Source organism: Myotis daubentonii, chromosome 6 (assembly GCF_963259705.1).
Source record: "Myotis daubentonii chromosome 6, mMyoDau2.1, whole genome shotgun sequence".
In the NCBI taxonomy this organism is placed as follows: Eukaryota; Metazoa; Chordata; class Mammalia; order Chiroptera; family Vespertilionidae; genus Myotis; species Myotis daubentonii.
The window spans coordinates 56,163,440-56,177,864 of NC_081845.1; the positions used below are offsets into that span (position 1 = coordinate 56,163,440).

General features: G+C 41.6%; 1 protein-coding gene across 2 annotated transcripts in view; it reads left to right on the forward strand.

Moving 5' to 3' along the window:
* The first annotated feature begins 2,334 nt into the window (after positions 1-2,334).
* Positions 2,335-14,425, forward strand: part of TBX18 (T-box transcription factor 18) — a 28,898-nt gene continuing 16,807 nt past the window's right edge. Inside the window, exons 1-4 of one of the 2 annotated variants that reach the window (XM_059701059.1) lie at positions 2,335-3,043; positions 4,217-4,427; positions 6,558-6,659; positions 9,645-9,816. In XM_059701059.1, the coding sequence (XP_059557042.1) occupies positions 2,746-3,043; positions 4,217-4,427; positions 6,558-6,659; positions 9,645-9,816 (783 nt within the window). In that variant the 5' untranslated portion in view covers positions 2,335-2,745. The remainder of the gene's footprint in view (positions 3,044-4,216; positions 4,428-6,557; positions 6,660-9,644; positions 9,817-14,425) is intronic. The other variant, XM_059701060.1, reaches the window with a different exon arrangement.

Sequence of the window (14,425 nt, forward strand, 5' to 3'; positions counted from 1 at the left end):
TCTTCGGGAGCGAAGAGAGGGTTGCGGTGAGGTCTGAGACCCGCCGCTTCACGGCGTGGCGGGCAGCGGGTCCTGCTGGGTCCGAGCTTGATTCAACGCCAATGGAAGGCGGCGAGAAACCTCCGTTTCGCAAAGTTCAGCCTGGACCTGTCCTAGACTAAGGGGAACCACGCCTTCGTCCTGCCCCTGCGCCCAGTGCACACCTGGATTACTTCTAAGGGACGCATTTTATCTGACATCGTGGGTGCCTGTAGGCGTGGCTTTCCAGCTGGTCGTCTATGTGGACACCATTTCCCCGGCGTTCGCGCGTTCGGGGGTCTGCGCCCCTTACTGCCTCGGGTAAAAGCGAAAGAAGTGGCTGAGGCATAGAGGAGGTCTGGGGCCTGTGTGTTCCTGAGAGCATCCTGCAGGCTCCTGTAGTCCCTCCTTTATCGTCTGAGCCGCAGGGAATACAGATGGACAAGAATCTATCTACCAAGCTGGCTTCGCCCCTGGAAATCGCCTTGGTCCCTCGCGGACGCGGGTTTCCTCTTTTTCCTACCGTGGGGCTGAGTAGGCTGAGGGCCCCGGCGACTCCACCCCTGGACCTCAGCGCCTCCAACTCTCCGAGGCCCCAAAGGAAGTTGGGAAGAGCCCCGGGTCACCGAGAGCTGGGGCCTGGAGCGGGGCCCGGCGTCCTCGCAGGCGGCGGACGCGGGCCACACACTCCTTAGCCACATACAGCTCCTAGAGAGGCCTCTGCTTAGTAGGCTACAGTCTTCCTCCCCGACTTCCTCACCCACTCCCATTCCAGGCCCGAGCCCTGCTGGCGTCTTCTTTCCACCAGGCTTCAGAAACCCAGGCTAACTTTTAATACCCGCCTGGGGCGCCGCGGGGCTTTGAGACACTCCGCTGTCCTTTGCAAGACTTTTTTTTTTTTTTTAAACAAATGCAAAACAACTCCACCCAGTTGAATCCTTTTCTCAAGCCTTTTACAGGGCCTCTTCCGTAAGATTGTTACTGAGTCGTTTTTGACCCCAGGCTGTCAGGCCCCGCTAGGCGTTGAGTAGGTGATGCTTCTGCTCTCGGGCACCTCCCGCTCAGGGTCCCGCTCCCGGGTTGCCTCTCCTGGTTTGGTTCTCTGAGCTTCCCAAGAAAGATCAAAGTGGCAAAACGACTTCCAGAATCGCTCTACTGGAAGCTCAGAGAGGAGTCGGAGATAATAGGGCAGCAAACATCTGTGGAGGTTAAACGGAGCGAGGGAGAGGGAACAGACCCTTTGTCTATTTTATATCAAACGTTTAAGAGTAGTATGCATCATGAATCTTTATTCCACAAGAGATTTACTCTACCTACATCAAAACCATTTTTTTGTTAACCCTGACAAAAAGTCGTGTTGAAATTACAAAACAACTCTACAGATATATGTTCAGCATTATTTGTTTTAAAAACACTGTTCTTTCAAAAAAAAATGTTTTAAAGAAACAAGTTTGCTCTTTAAAAGCCTGAAAGGGGCGGGGGCGGGATGGCAACCTGTCTAAAGCAGGACAAAAATGAAGTCAGGTTAAATCCCAGGCGTTTAAAAACACTGCAATGGGAAAACTTACTGCATCCTAAAACTTCTCTCACTTTGGGAAATTTTTAGAGGTTTTAAAACTAAAACCCCTTATCATCAGAGTCTAAGGCCCTACGTTTTTTAATTATCACGCTTATAAGAAAAGGGAGACTCCAAGAAAGGGCTTACTTTTACCCACTAGTTCATATGAGGGGCTGAGCTTATTTTGTTCTCCTAAATATATAGGATTTAAGTACATCTGGATTCCCACTCCCTCCCCAAGAAATATCCACCAAGTAAAACATAAATAAACAAACAAACAAAAAAATAAGCACCTGGAGCAGTGGGTGCAGGAATGTTTAAATGAGAAAAGATGGGCCTGGTGGGTGTGAATTTTCCCTACTCCTCGCAATGCTCAGAGTTGTAGCAATATGAAGTGATAAGGGAGTGTAAGGTTTCTTAAAATATCCCGGATAGTTTAACTTGGTGATCATCTCGGTTTAATGTCAGAAACCTCAGCGGTTCCAGGTCCTGGTGAGGAAAGCTGGAGACTGGGGCTTGGACTGGGCTGGGAGCAAGTAGACTGACCGGGTCCAGCTCCCCGGGGTTGGCACGTCCAAGCCAGACGGCGGCGCTTTTCACTCTAGGTTTTTTGCAACCTTGTAAGGAAGTGGGCGCGGGCTGCACGGAGTCGGCGCCTCCTGATTGGCCGGCCTTCTCGGTGATTGACAGGCCTCCGTACTCCACCCCCGCCGCTTTATTGACACTAATGAGCAAGTTCTTCCCACCGCTCTCCCGACTGGAAGTGCTGACAGATCAAGGCAACAAATTTCAATTACAATCCCTAATTTGTGTCCGCAGAGTGTTTTTTACCCCTGTTAGTCCTCTTTGGCGCATCAGTTGAGGCAGATCTTGGAAGAGCAGGAAGAGGTGGAAGGGGTGGGAGCGAAGGAGTGCATCAGTGAGAGCGCGCACGAGAGACCGAGGAGAGGAAACTTGGCGGGCGCGCCGCTGGTTCCTCGGATCCCAACACAAGCGAGAAAGAGGAAACGCCAAATTTGTTTTTGCCCGCGGCGGGGAAGGGGGCAGTTCTCGGCCTGCGGGAGGCCTCCGCCGTCGTTCAAATTTTGGTGGGGGAAGGAGAGCGAGTGTGCGTGTGTGCCCGTGTGAGTGTATATGAGCGAGGGGCGAGCGGGCGCCGGGCGGCGGGGATGGCCGAGAAGCGGAGGGGCTCGCCGTGCAGCATGTTAAGCCTTAAGGCGCACGCCTTCTCCGTGGAGGCGCTGATCGGCGCGGAGAAGCAGCAACAGCTTCAGAAGAAGCGGCGGAAGCTGGGCGCGGAAGAGGCAGCCGTGGCCGAAGAGGACGGAGGCTGCAGCCGCGGCGGCGAAAAGGGCTCCCCCGAGGGAGACGAAGGCAATGCTCTCCCGCCGCCGGCTGGGGCGGCATCCGGGCCCGCCCGCAGCTGCGCTGACCTGGAGCTGAGCTGCAGCTCCCGCGGAGCCGCGGGTGAGTCGGCCCCTTCCCACCCAACTTCGCGGCGCGTCCCCTCCGGGTCCCGGCAGCCCCCACGGCCGCGGGGAACCCGAACTTCTGCGAGTTGTGGGCGTGCGCGAGTGCGGTGTTCCTGCGCGCCGGAGGCCACTAACGCACCAGCCGTGGGTGTCGGGGCGCAAAGCGCGCCGCCGCCCGGGTCCATCTCCCCGCGCAACTCGTGCCGCCCTCCAGACGGTTAAAACGCCGCGTCCAGCCTCGCTGCTTAGACTGCCGCCGCCCGCTAGGCGGTCCGCGCCCTCTGCGGCTGCTGTTTGCGGCTCCGCGGTGCTCCGCCGTGCAGACCTGCGCTTTGGGCGTCTGCCTCACTTGGGGTTCCAGCCCATGGGTGCTCTTGTTTTCTTTCCTAGCTGTTAAAAGCTTGGAGGTGGAGGGAGCGACAGTATAATCCCCCCAAACCGGAACGAATGCCCTAAACATTTGGGCAAACCAGGAAGAGGACGGTGTGTGTGCAAACGTGGTTTCCCGAGGGTAGCTGAACCTTTCCCGTCCCTTACATTCTAGATTCCCGCTGCCAAGGACGACAGCGACCGTGGGCTTGCTTTCCGCGCTCTTCTCCTGTCCTTAGCTAGCTGTTTGGTTAAAAAGCTCAGGGCGACCGGGGAATTTGGCAAGAGCGGAGCAAGAAATATTTCGAAATGTTTCTAGAGGATGCCTCAGCCTCAGCCCGAAGCCAGGCGCTTCGGACGCCCATTGCAAAGCAAGGCCCTGGCGCTTAGCTCCAGAGTCCTGGCACTAAGCGCTTTTGCGGGTAGCACGCGGGGGGCGCGGGGTGTGTCGGGGTTTGCACTGGGGATCTGAACTCCGGAGTCCATCTCAGGCTCCACTGGGCACGCATCCCAGACCCCGGTGGCCGCGCGAAGCTTATTTTGGGGCCTTGGCGGGGCGGAGGTGGGGTGGACTCGGCCCGCACGCCTCTCGGAGACTTGGAGGTCAAGCGTCCCTTTGGCGGGCAGTGCGGATGTTTAAGGGCAGACCTGTTTGTTAGAAGGACCCGATCACGGGAAGGTTTCCCCTTTCCTCCTGGTCCTTTACTTCTCCCCAGCCTCCCTCCCGAGGTCCATCTCCCCATCAAGATTCCTCTCTCGGGCCCTCACCGGTTACCCCTCTCTACCCTTTGCCGCCCAGGAGGCTGTGAGGACGGCTTCCTGCAGGGCTCGTCCCCACTGGCGTCCCCGGGAGGCTCTCGAAAGGGCTCCCCGGCTCCGGCTCCGGCCCTGGCCAGGCCTGGGACCCCGCTGCCATCACCGCAGGCCCCGCGGGTGGATCTGCAGGGAGCTGAGCTCTGGAAGCGCTTTCACGAGATCGGCACAGAGATGATCATCACCAAGGCGGGCAGGTAAAGGGCGAGCTGTCGCGCATGGCCCCTCACCGCACCCCCTGGGTGGGTTAGGAAGTGGGGGGGAGGTTGGTCTCCGGTAAGCATTTCCGTATAGAGAGGACAAGGCCCTGGGTAGTGGATCACTTCTGAGACTGGCTTTCCCTACCTACGCACTCAGTGAAGGGCATAGTCCGGCCGCCCTCTTGTTGGATGCTCGGGAGGAAATCGGGGTCGCCGCCAACATGCTAGCGGTTCTATTGATACGCTGCGTGCAGGGTAGTTACAGATTCGTGATCCTATTTACATCTGTCCAGACGTTGATTTAGGCTCTAGTTATCGCTTCTGGGACTGTGGAACAGATTACTCCCCTCACCTTTTAACCAACACGGTTTACTCTTTAGCAATCTAGTTTGCCTTTTCAGATTTGAAATTTACCCATGTTGGTTCTTTATCAAAAGATTTCCTTGCAATGTGAGAACGTGGTGTGTTGTGCTATTTTGATATTAGACGAGGATGAAAAATTACTGGAATCTCTGGTAATACATGCTTAATCCTTGAAAAATGGTTACCTTGATGTTTAAAAACCACTTTTGTAGACCCGCAGTTACGCAGCTAACATTTTTTCCTCAATGAAATCCAACACGTTAGTCTACATTTGCTGAAGAACTCTAAAAGTTTTTGTAAGAAGTTATATCCGTTTTTTTGTTGAAAGTGAAATTTGCACATTCCTCTGTAAAATAAATGGATTTTGGGGCCAGATCATAGTAATTTGAAGGAGGCACCGAAATATTTGCACTTTAAAGTTTTCAGTTCATTTAGTGCAGTGAAATCTATGAATAATATCTTCCTTAAAAGGAAGGTAAAAAGCACACACCACTCTTTCAGGGAGTACACATGGCAAAAACCTGGATAGCATAAAAGTATCCAAACTTATTAGAAATTACAAAAACATATTTTATTGAATCCATATGCTACCTTCTACATTTTCACAGAGCTATTAGTAATGATCCAAATTCAGTTTTCAACAACACAAAGCAACAGTTGTCTTATAAAGGATGTAGTTAAAGACCTTTACTCTTTATCTTACAGGTGCACTGAAATAACACTAAAACAACCAGCGTATTAAACTGCGCTCATGCCTAGTTAGGAATAATGGACTTTCTTTTTTGTGCAAGTGGTCTTTAATGGCATTGTTATAGGAAAAAAATTGGTAAATAACAGTACTGAAATTCGTGTTATAAGGTAAATTGGCAAAAATTAGATTAACTGGAAGGATCCTAGACATACATCATTAGATGAAATTTTTTTTTAAAAAAAGAAAGAACTGATCTATTTGGTTTTTTTATATACAATAATTTGCTGTTGTATGCCTTGCTACTGTGCCATTTTTAAAAGATAGGTGCATTTAGTTTAGCATCTCCCATGATGCATCTGTGGGAAGCCAAGAGAAATTCAGATTTTCATTTTTCTTAATTAGCAATGTTTTGAGTAAGTGTGGTTAAATGAGAAAGTATTTTCAGGCTATGGTAGGGGAAGGAACGGTTTGGTAAATATACATTGTGCTTAGTTTCTGCTTTCAATAAAGAAGTTTTACTATACCTTTCAAATTTGGAGCAACTTTTGCACTTCACCTTTACCGTGCTGCAGACAGGAAGTCCTGTCTCAATAAAGAACATATTGTTTGGTTACAGCATGGCACATTGGCTCCTTGTGGTTTTTTATAACCCTTTTAAAATTTCACATTATAATATGTTTTATCACTTTCAGAAATTCAAAATTTCTATTTCTACCATTTGGGACATTTTATTATCTGTATTATTAAAGTAAATTTGCTTATTCATTTTTTTAAAGTGCTTTCTTTAGTGCCTTGACTCCTTCAATGTATACAATTATTTTTGCTCTTAGCTATACTGACATTTCAGTAAACACAGAAGCAAGTATAAGGTGCAACCAATTACATTTAAAAGCCTCGGTTTTGCTATGTCCCCTGTTCTGATTCTTTGAATTAAATTACCAAAGCGAATGGTATACATTTGTTCATGTGAAAAATTCAGATTCTGGAGATTACTTTTGCTTATTCATTCTCCATGTGTTATCACAAGCAAGACCCAAACCAAAACCCCTTTTCCTCCCTTCCCTTATAAATAGGCGCATGTTTCCAGCAATGAGAGTGAAGATCTCAGGATTAGATCCTCACCAGCAATATTACATTGCCATGGATATTGTGCCAGTGGACAACAAGAGATACAGGTATAGTGATTGGATGGCTAGAGGAGAATAGGAAAACGCTAAGATTTTACAGGCTATGTCTGTTTGATTTGTGACTGTGATGTTTGCTTCCAAAGCCTGTAGAATTCCCAGAACCACAATCCAGGACCTTTCAGATCCAATAGCCCAGAGGATGCCTTCTTTTATAGTAAATGTGGAAACTTAATTCTTGTTTTGCTTTTTATAGATACAGAAATGTCTTTTAAGGACTGAGGACTTTTAATAGGAGCTAGTTTAGCGATGTTAAACCAAGTTTTTTTTTATACTGATTCACATTTTGATTAGAAGTTTGAGAGGAATGTTAAATTTGTACATATATGTAATATTTAATACAATGTTTTGTTTTCTTTGTGACTTTTATCTTTTAATAAATTCACTTTATCTGATTACATTCAAAATTGTACCTGTTTCAAGGCTTTTCACTTTTGAAAAAACGATTGAAGATTTTTTTATAATTTAGAAAAATAAAATCTCATAATTCATTATGAAATTAAGACATCTTTAAATTGGTAATGAATTAATTACCTTAGTGTTGTTTTTTTGCTTGGTAGTTAAAAAACTACAGTATTTGGATTTTGAAAGAGAATATATTTATGCAGGCATCAAGTAAAGTTGGAAAAGATATACAGTCTTCAGTATCAAACCAACCTTTGCTCTTTTTCTCCTGAAATTAAGCAAATCAATAATTTTTAATGATTATGCTTTTTATTTTTCTGTTAAAAATGATAACATAAAAAAAGGAGATTTTGAGTGAGAGACCAGAAATTACTGCTCTAAATTTTGTTTTTTTTGTTTCTGTTTTTTTTTCTTTTATATAAATACCTAGAGCATTCAGTAAGTTATTAAATGAAATCAGATTTGGTTTTTATCTTTTAAAATTTAGGAGTTGCTTTTTGGAAACAGGTTTATGGTGTCAAAGTATACAGATTTAATTAGTACAGGCACAAATGGAATACTAAAAAATGGGTAATAAAAGGGACAGTTTAATTATTTTTGTTTGTGTATACATTATATTGCTTATTTTAATTACCTCATTAGGGAGTTTTAATAACATTATCTACTGCATGACAGAGGCTAGAAGGCACTGAAGTTTATTTTTTAAATATCCTTGGTTTAAAATTCATATTCTATGTGGGTTTTGTACTGAGGAAGATAATGTAGTTCTTAATAAGCTTAGAAATTATTTCCTTTCTCAGCTAAGTTTATCTCATATTTCTTTTTTCAGATCTCTTCCATATATTTTGGATAGTTTGTTTTACATAACTGATTCTTATTATTTTTACATAAAATGCAAGCACAATTTAAAATGTTAGTATTAAGATACCAAATTTTAAATTATCAAATTGTAAAACATACATTTGCTTTCACTTATATTGCTTCCCAAGAAATTTGTTTTTAGCATTTGTATTTAGAATGTTGTATGTAGCATGTAACATTTCTTCTCTTAATGGGTGTGGATTTTTGAACTACTCAATGTGCATACTTTTTCAAGGATTTGATAGAGAATGTTACTCTATTTATTTTGGTAATAACTCTTTATCCATAGTGCAGGTTTTTAATTTTTTTGTTTGTTGTTGTTTTTGCATGTCCAAGATTTGCATTTGATTTTCCAACTTGTTCAGCATTAATAGAAAAAAATTTTTTTGGCTTATTCTCTGCTATCAGAGAGTGGCATTTTATCAAGTTAAACATGATTGTGACTTATTAGAATGTAAAATTAATATTAACAAAAGCCTGTGTATTTAGGAACTTATTTATTGAAATTACATTATACCAAATAAAGGAATTTTTTAAATTGTTCTTAATTATGTGACTGTGTTCTTTTCCAAGAAAAGGAATTCAAGAATAGAAGGCATATTGAGCTCAAAATAGAGTGAAATATGTGACTGTAGTTGAAACAGGGTCTCACCAGAGATGTTATGAAAGTGTTTCATGCTATTTAAAAAAAATTGCATACAACACAGGTAGATTTCTCTGAGACCATTTGTAAATTGTTTCTTTACATTGTATGTTATATTTTAAAACACAAGTGGAAGAAAAACAACAAAGTATGCACAGTAATTTATTTTCTATTCCTAAGTTAGTCATTGACATACTAGTTTCTAGTTTTTGAATTAGTGTGTTTTAAGTTAGCACAAATAATAATCTGAATGTAGGGTTACTTGAAACATTGGGATTTAAATGTATTATTTTTAGAGTCACTATTTTGATACATATAAACAAACAGGATGTTTTATCTCTTAATTAGGAGAGTGATATTAATTAGATCGCCCATAATTTTCAAAGTTTGATACATATTTTAATTAGTGGTATTTAATAATAATTTGCAGCATTTTCTTACAACAGTAAAAAAAGAAATATGTAGGAGATAAAATCCTACATTTTATGATTATTCAAACTAGAAATTAAACGGAATACTTTATCCTTAATTTGTAGTGTGATAGAGTTAGAAAAACTAATTCTAAATGATAATAGATAGAACTTTTTGCGATGAAAATAAACATTACTGAAACTTCTGATAATTTCTTTTTGCCTTTCTGCCATCTATCTTATCAACTTGTACATAGGCCTAAAGAAAGGGAATTAATAAAGAAGCAGGACACCTTTAGGTATAACTCTTAAGTATTTTTGAAATTTACTTAAAGGTGAGCTTGACAACTTAATAGTTTTTCACATCAGTTGGAAAATATCTAACATGAATAAGTATAATCATAAGAATTAGGATGCTTGCATTTATGGTGGTGGCAGTTTGCATATTTTCACTAAACCCTTAATACACCACCTTGAGTGGTCAGTAGGCCACTGCTGCCTCAGGGGGTCTTTTAAAGTTGTTGAAATCTTATTTTAAATGTCTTGGATGTCAAGAGCAAATGATTGTATTTTAGACTTAAAATGTTGTCTAATTCTGCTGAGTTAGATTCCAAGAAAGCAATAGTTCACATACTATGCCTTGTCATTGCCTTTTAGGTATGTTTACCACAGCTCTAAATGGATGGTGGCAGGAAACGCTGACTCCCCTGTGCCACCCCGGGTGTATATTCATCCAGACTCGCCTGCCTCAGGGGAGACTTGGATGAGACAAGTGATCAGCTTCGACAAGCTAAAGCTCACCAACAATGAACTGGATGACCAAGGCCATGTGAGTAGATGGCCTCTATAATTTGCCACCATTGGATGGTGCACCCATACCCATACTGTGCTGGACTGAAGGAAATGAACTTTTCTAAGATCATACTTTCCTGGTAGATCAGCATATGCATAAGCTGTGAAAAATCAAGGTGGTATTTGCATCAGAGACTATGCCTGTTGCTAGAGTACACTAGGAAGCATTAAATATATTAAAACAAGAAACTACATCTGTATTAGAATGAAAGCACCCCAGGCAGACTATTTAGCCAAAACACTTGTTTGAAATCCCATGAGGTGCTAATTATTATACTCTGAATATGAATCCAGTTGGTTTAACCGGAATAATGATTTATTGTGTCCTCCCTGCATCCAGTTCTTTTCCCAGCTGAGGCTCATTGCTTCTCAATAATGTTCCATCTGCAAACTCCCGATTGTTTTGTAATGACATCTAATGTGTCAAAATAATAATTCCTTTTAGTCTTAAAACTGCTGAAATATGATATGTAAGTCAAAGCCAGCCATTCCAATAATATAGTAATTTTAGCATCTTATTAATTTTATGTGGTATTGTTTATAAGCAAGATTTCTACATTATTTTAATAAATAAGTAACTCTGGATATATGCTGATTTCCGTTGAAAGCTAGCTCTTTCTATTAGGTTTCGATTATTTGAGAGGGGTTTGATTGATGCAAGATTAAAATGCCTTTTGACTAGTAAAATGATGAACCAACTAGTTCATTTCTCAAAGGAGTGACATAAAGATAGCATATTTATGAGCAAATCTTTTAAAGCACAAGTGTAAACTGTCATAAACTAGTCATACTGTGATGACAGGATATGATTTGCAAGTTGCTAGACAACAACTTAAGCAATGGACCTTAATGAAAGCATTCAAGTACAAATTTCATTGTGGTACAAAGGCAGTATCTAGATTTTAAGACACATCTGTCTTGTTTTGTTGATGCTTTTGTTTATTTGTTGCCTTTTATGATTTAAAACAGATTAGAAAGGTAGCATGGTTGATTCATGTCTGAATCCAACTTCATGCCCTATATTTTAGTGCATTAATTCATTTCTCTTCTTTTTATTCTTTATTTACACAGTTGAGATATGCCAATTATTTTTCAGTTGACTTCAGTCTCATTGAGGGAGCTGACTTGATATGTTGCCAACATGTCCATCGAAGGATCTTATTTTTTTGGAATAGAAAATTAAAAAATAAATGCCATTAAGTGTTGCTTACTTTAAAAAGCTTAAATATACTCTATTTTTATGAGTTCAACAGTTTACTAATATATCTTTTAAAGAGATAATTGGATCTAAAAGCGACATACTGTCATAGATAAGGTACAAACGCCTTTTAATAATTCAATAATTTAATAATTTAAATCATTTTATAATTCTGATGCTTTCAGATCAGATTAGTGGCTTTATATCTAATATCCACTATCTATAATACTAGATATAGATCTAGTAATTTATATGTTTTTTTTTAATTTTGTAATTTTACTAGACTTTAAAACAGTATTCTCCAGAGAAACAGAACCAATAGGATTATATAAACGTATATATAGAGATTTATTTTAAGGAATTGCTCATACTATTTTTGGGGCTGGTAGGTTTGAAATCTGCAGGGTAGATTGGCAGACTAGAAACCCAGGAAAGAACTGATGATGTAGTTCTTGTCTGAAGGCAATCTGGAGATAGAATTCCCTCTTCCTCAGGGACTTCAGTCTTTTTCTCTTAATAGCCTTCAACTGATTGGATAAGGTCCACCTACAATATTGAGGGCAATCTGCTTTACTCAAAGTCTACTGATTTAAATGTTAAGTTCATCTAAAAAAATACCTTCATGGCAACATAAAATTAATTATCACACAGTATTTGTTTAAAACAAAAAACATTACAAATTGAAACTCAGTTGTTTATAACTAAATGATTATTATATTTCACTATTAGGAAAAACAAAAACATAGCAGAAAATAGGCAAAATAGTCAGATAAGTGTGTCATCTACCAGTGAAATTTTTCTTGTAAAGTTATGGTAGATATAATACTTTAATAAAGGGAGACAATATGTGTGGAGAACAAGGAAAGAAAGATATATATTTATGCATTTTGGGAACAAAAAATATTGCCTTGGCAAGTGGTAAAAATGTATTGGATCAGTTGATACTAGAAGAGAATGTAGGAGAGAAAATGCTCTTTTTGTAAAAACATATTTTTGAAGGCTTTGTAAAATCTCTCTATATAAAAGCCTAAGTGTCTGTCCGACCAGTAGCTATGACATACACTGACCACCACGGGCCAGACGCTCAATGCAGGAGCTGCTGTGATGCGCACTGGCCATTTAAAAAGAAATGGCACCACAGACCTGGCCCCAACAAACCGACACTTGGCTTCCCCCAAGTGGAACATAGGCCCCGCCACCACCCTGGAGCAACAGCCCACCAAATCACAGTCAACACTGCCAAGACCCCATGGCGCAAATTGTGGCCCACAGCCCAGCCCAGCCCGGAAATGGCCGCTGAGGGCACAGGATAATGACATCATTTAGCAACACCCGGCTTCCTCTCCCTAGCAACTACCCTCTTTGGAGTTTCTTCAGCCCAGGAACACGACTTGTTTTATAGCCAGGTGCAAACATTTTACACTTTAACCAAATGTCTGTGAAGCATTTTCATGTGCCTCATTTCGTTTGATCCTCACATAAGTCCTGGAGTAGGTAGATAGGAGATTCAGTAGAATTCTATTTTCTTTTCATTAGCTGGAAAATGGAGATTTAGAAAGTTTAGAAACTTGACCCGACTGAAAAGAAGTAAGAAATGGTGGAACTTGAAAATGACTTCAGGTTTTCTGACTGCACAGAATGTAGTCAAACACTGCTGCAGTTAAATATTTTACCCTTTGTTTCCCCTGCATGATCTACATGCTTTGTGTTGATATTTATTGCTGTGTTGCTAACAATTACCTGAAAGAGAAGTTGGGGTGCTTCACTGGACTGGAAAAAGTTTAGCTAAATCAGAAAGCAGATCTAATTAAGCAAGTTTATTCTCTCTATATAAAAGGCTAAGTTAACTCACACATGCCTGATACATATAAAGCTCTCTCTGGTGCCAATCACACGCGTGTGTTTCAATCTGTCATTGTCGATCGTGACTTTGGTTGACACTTTTATTATAGAGAAAGGGCAAATAGTGATATTACAATATTTCTTCTAATTATTTTCCTTTCTATGTGCACGAACCCGTGCACTGGGCCACCAGTGTTAGATAAGAAGCTGTGGTCTTGGAGCCTAGATGGGGAGAGAAGACCCGCACACAAATAATCATGCTGCCAGCTCAGAGAAGTTCCGATGCGTCCTTACACCCACCAGGAGAGACTGAGGAGGCTTCCTGAAGAGAGTGTCTGTTGTGTTTATTTACTCAGTTTGATGGCCCTAAATGAGTTTAGGTTAGAGATTAGGAATTTGTTTCTTATTCTTCTGTTGATGTGATTCAGGTCTGGGAAGACAGTGGCATCATTATGGTAGGGAGTTCTAATTCAGAAGTCCCTGTCCTCCTGCAGGGAGCTCTCAGGGACTCCCCTCTCTGCCCTTGTATGGCTGTGGTCCCCCACCCCCAGTTGTAAGGAAGTGATGCTAATCTCTAACTAATCTAGCTAAGGACTCAAATGAGAAGTGATTTTCTAATTTGGCTTTTTTTTTTTCCTAAATTGTTTTCTGTCCTCCCAGTTCCCAGTTTTACTATACTGAAGATGTACAACTGTTCAATACAGTGAGAACTTCATGTAGACCTGAAACTTTTAATAAAACCATAGTGATTGTAGGAATCAAATTTTCACAGGGCTGTGACTGGATCTAGGTTTACCTGTGATCTGAGATTAGGTGTCATTGTGGTTTTCCCCAAAGTGACTTTTCATCTTTCCAATTGTTTAGAGAGGAGCATTAAGAATCTAGAGTGGAAATGTCCCACTGTTCCACAGCTAGTCTTTGAATGTTGTACAGACTTTATAATCCCTACTTGCTCTTCAGGGAATCTGTAGCCGGCTTTTTGTTGGATTGCATACAAACCAAGACTGATCTACCGAGGTGCAGATGTTTAACTTGGGTGGGGTTATTTCCTTCTCATCATGTGCATGTTTCCCTATTCTCCTGGAATTTGCTCTCTAGAGCAGTGATGGCGAACCTTTTGAGCGCAGCGTGTCAGCATTTTGAAAAATCCTAACTTCACTCTGGTGCCGTGTCACATATAGAAATTTTTTGATATTTTCAACCATAGTAAAACAAACTTATATTTTTGATATTTATTTTATATATTTAAATGCCAGTTAACAAAGAAAAATCAACCAAAAAAAATGAGTTTGCGTGTCACCTCTGACATGCGTGTCATAGGTTCGCCATCACTGCTCTAGAGGGAAACATTTAGATTAGCATTTTCCTGAAGAATTAGAAGACACTTAACAGTTGTACCTTTAACCTCATTAGAAGACATTTAACAGGTGTACCTCCCTGCTTTGGCAGGAAGTATGGCCAGGCAGCCACAGCCAGGGTACCTGTGAAAGAGTCTGTTTTCCAACTGCTGAGGATTCAATGATATAGAGGAACCCTACCTCTAAGT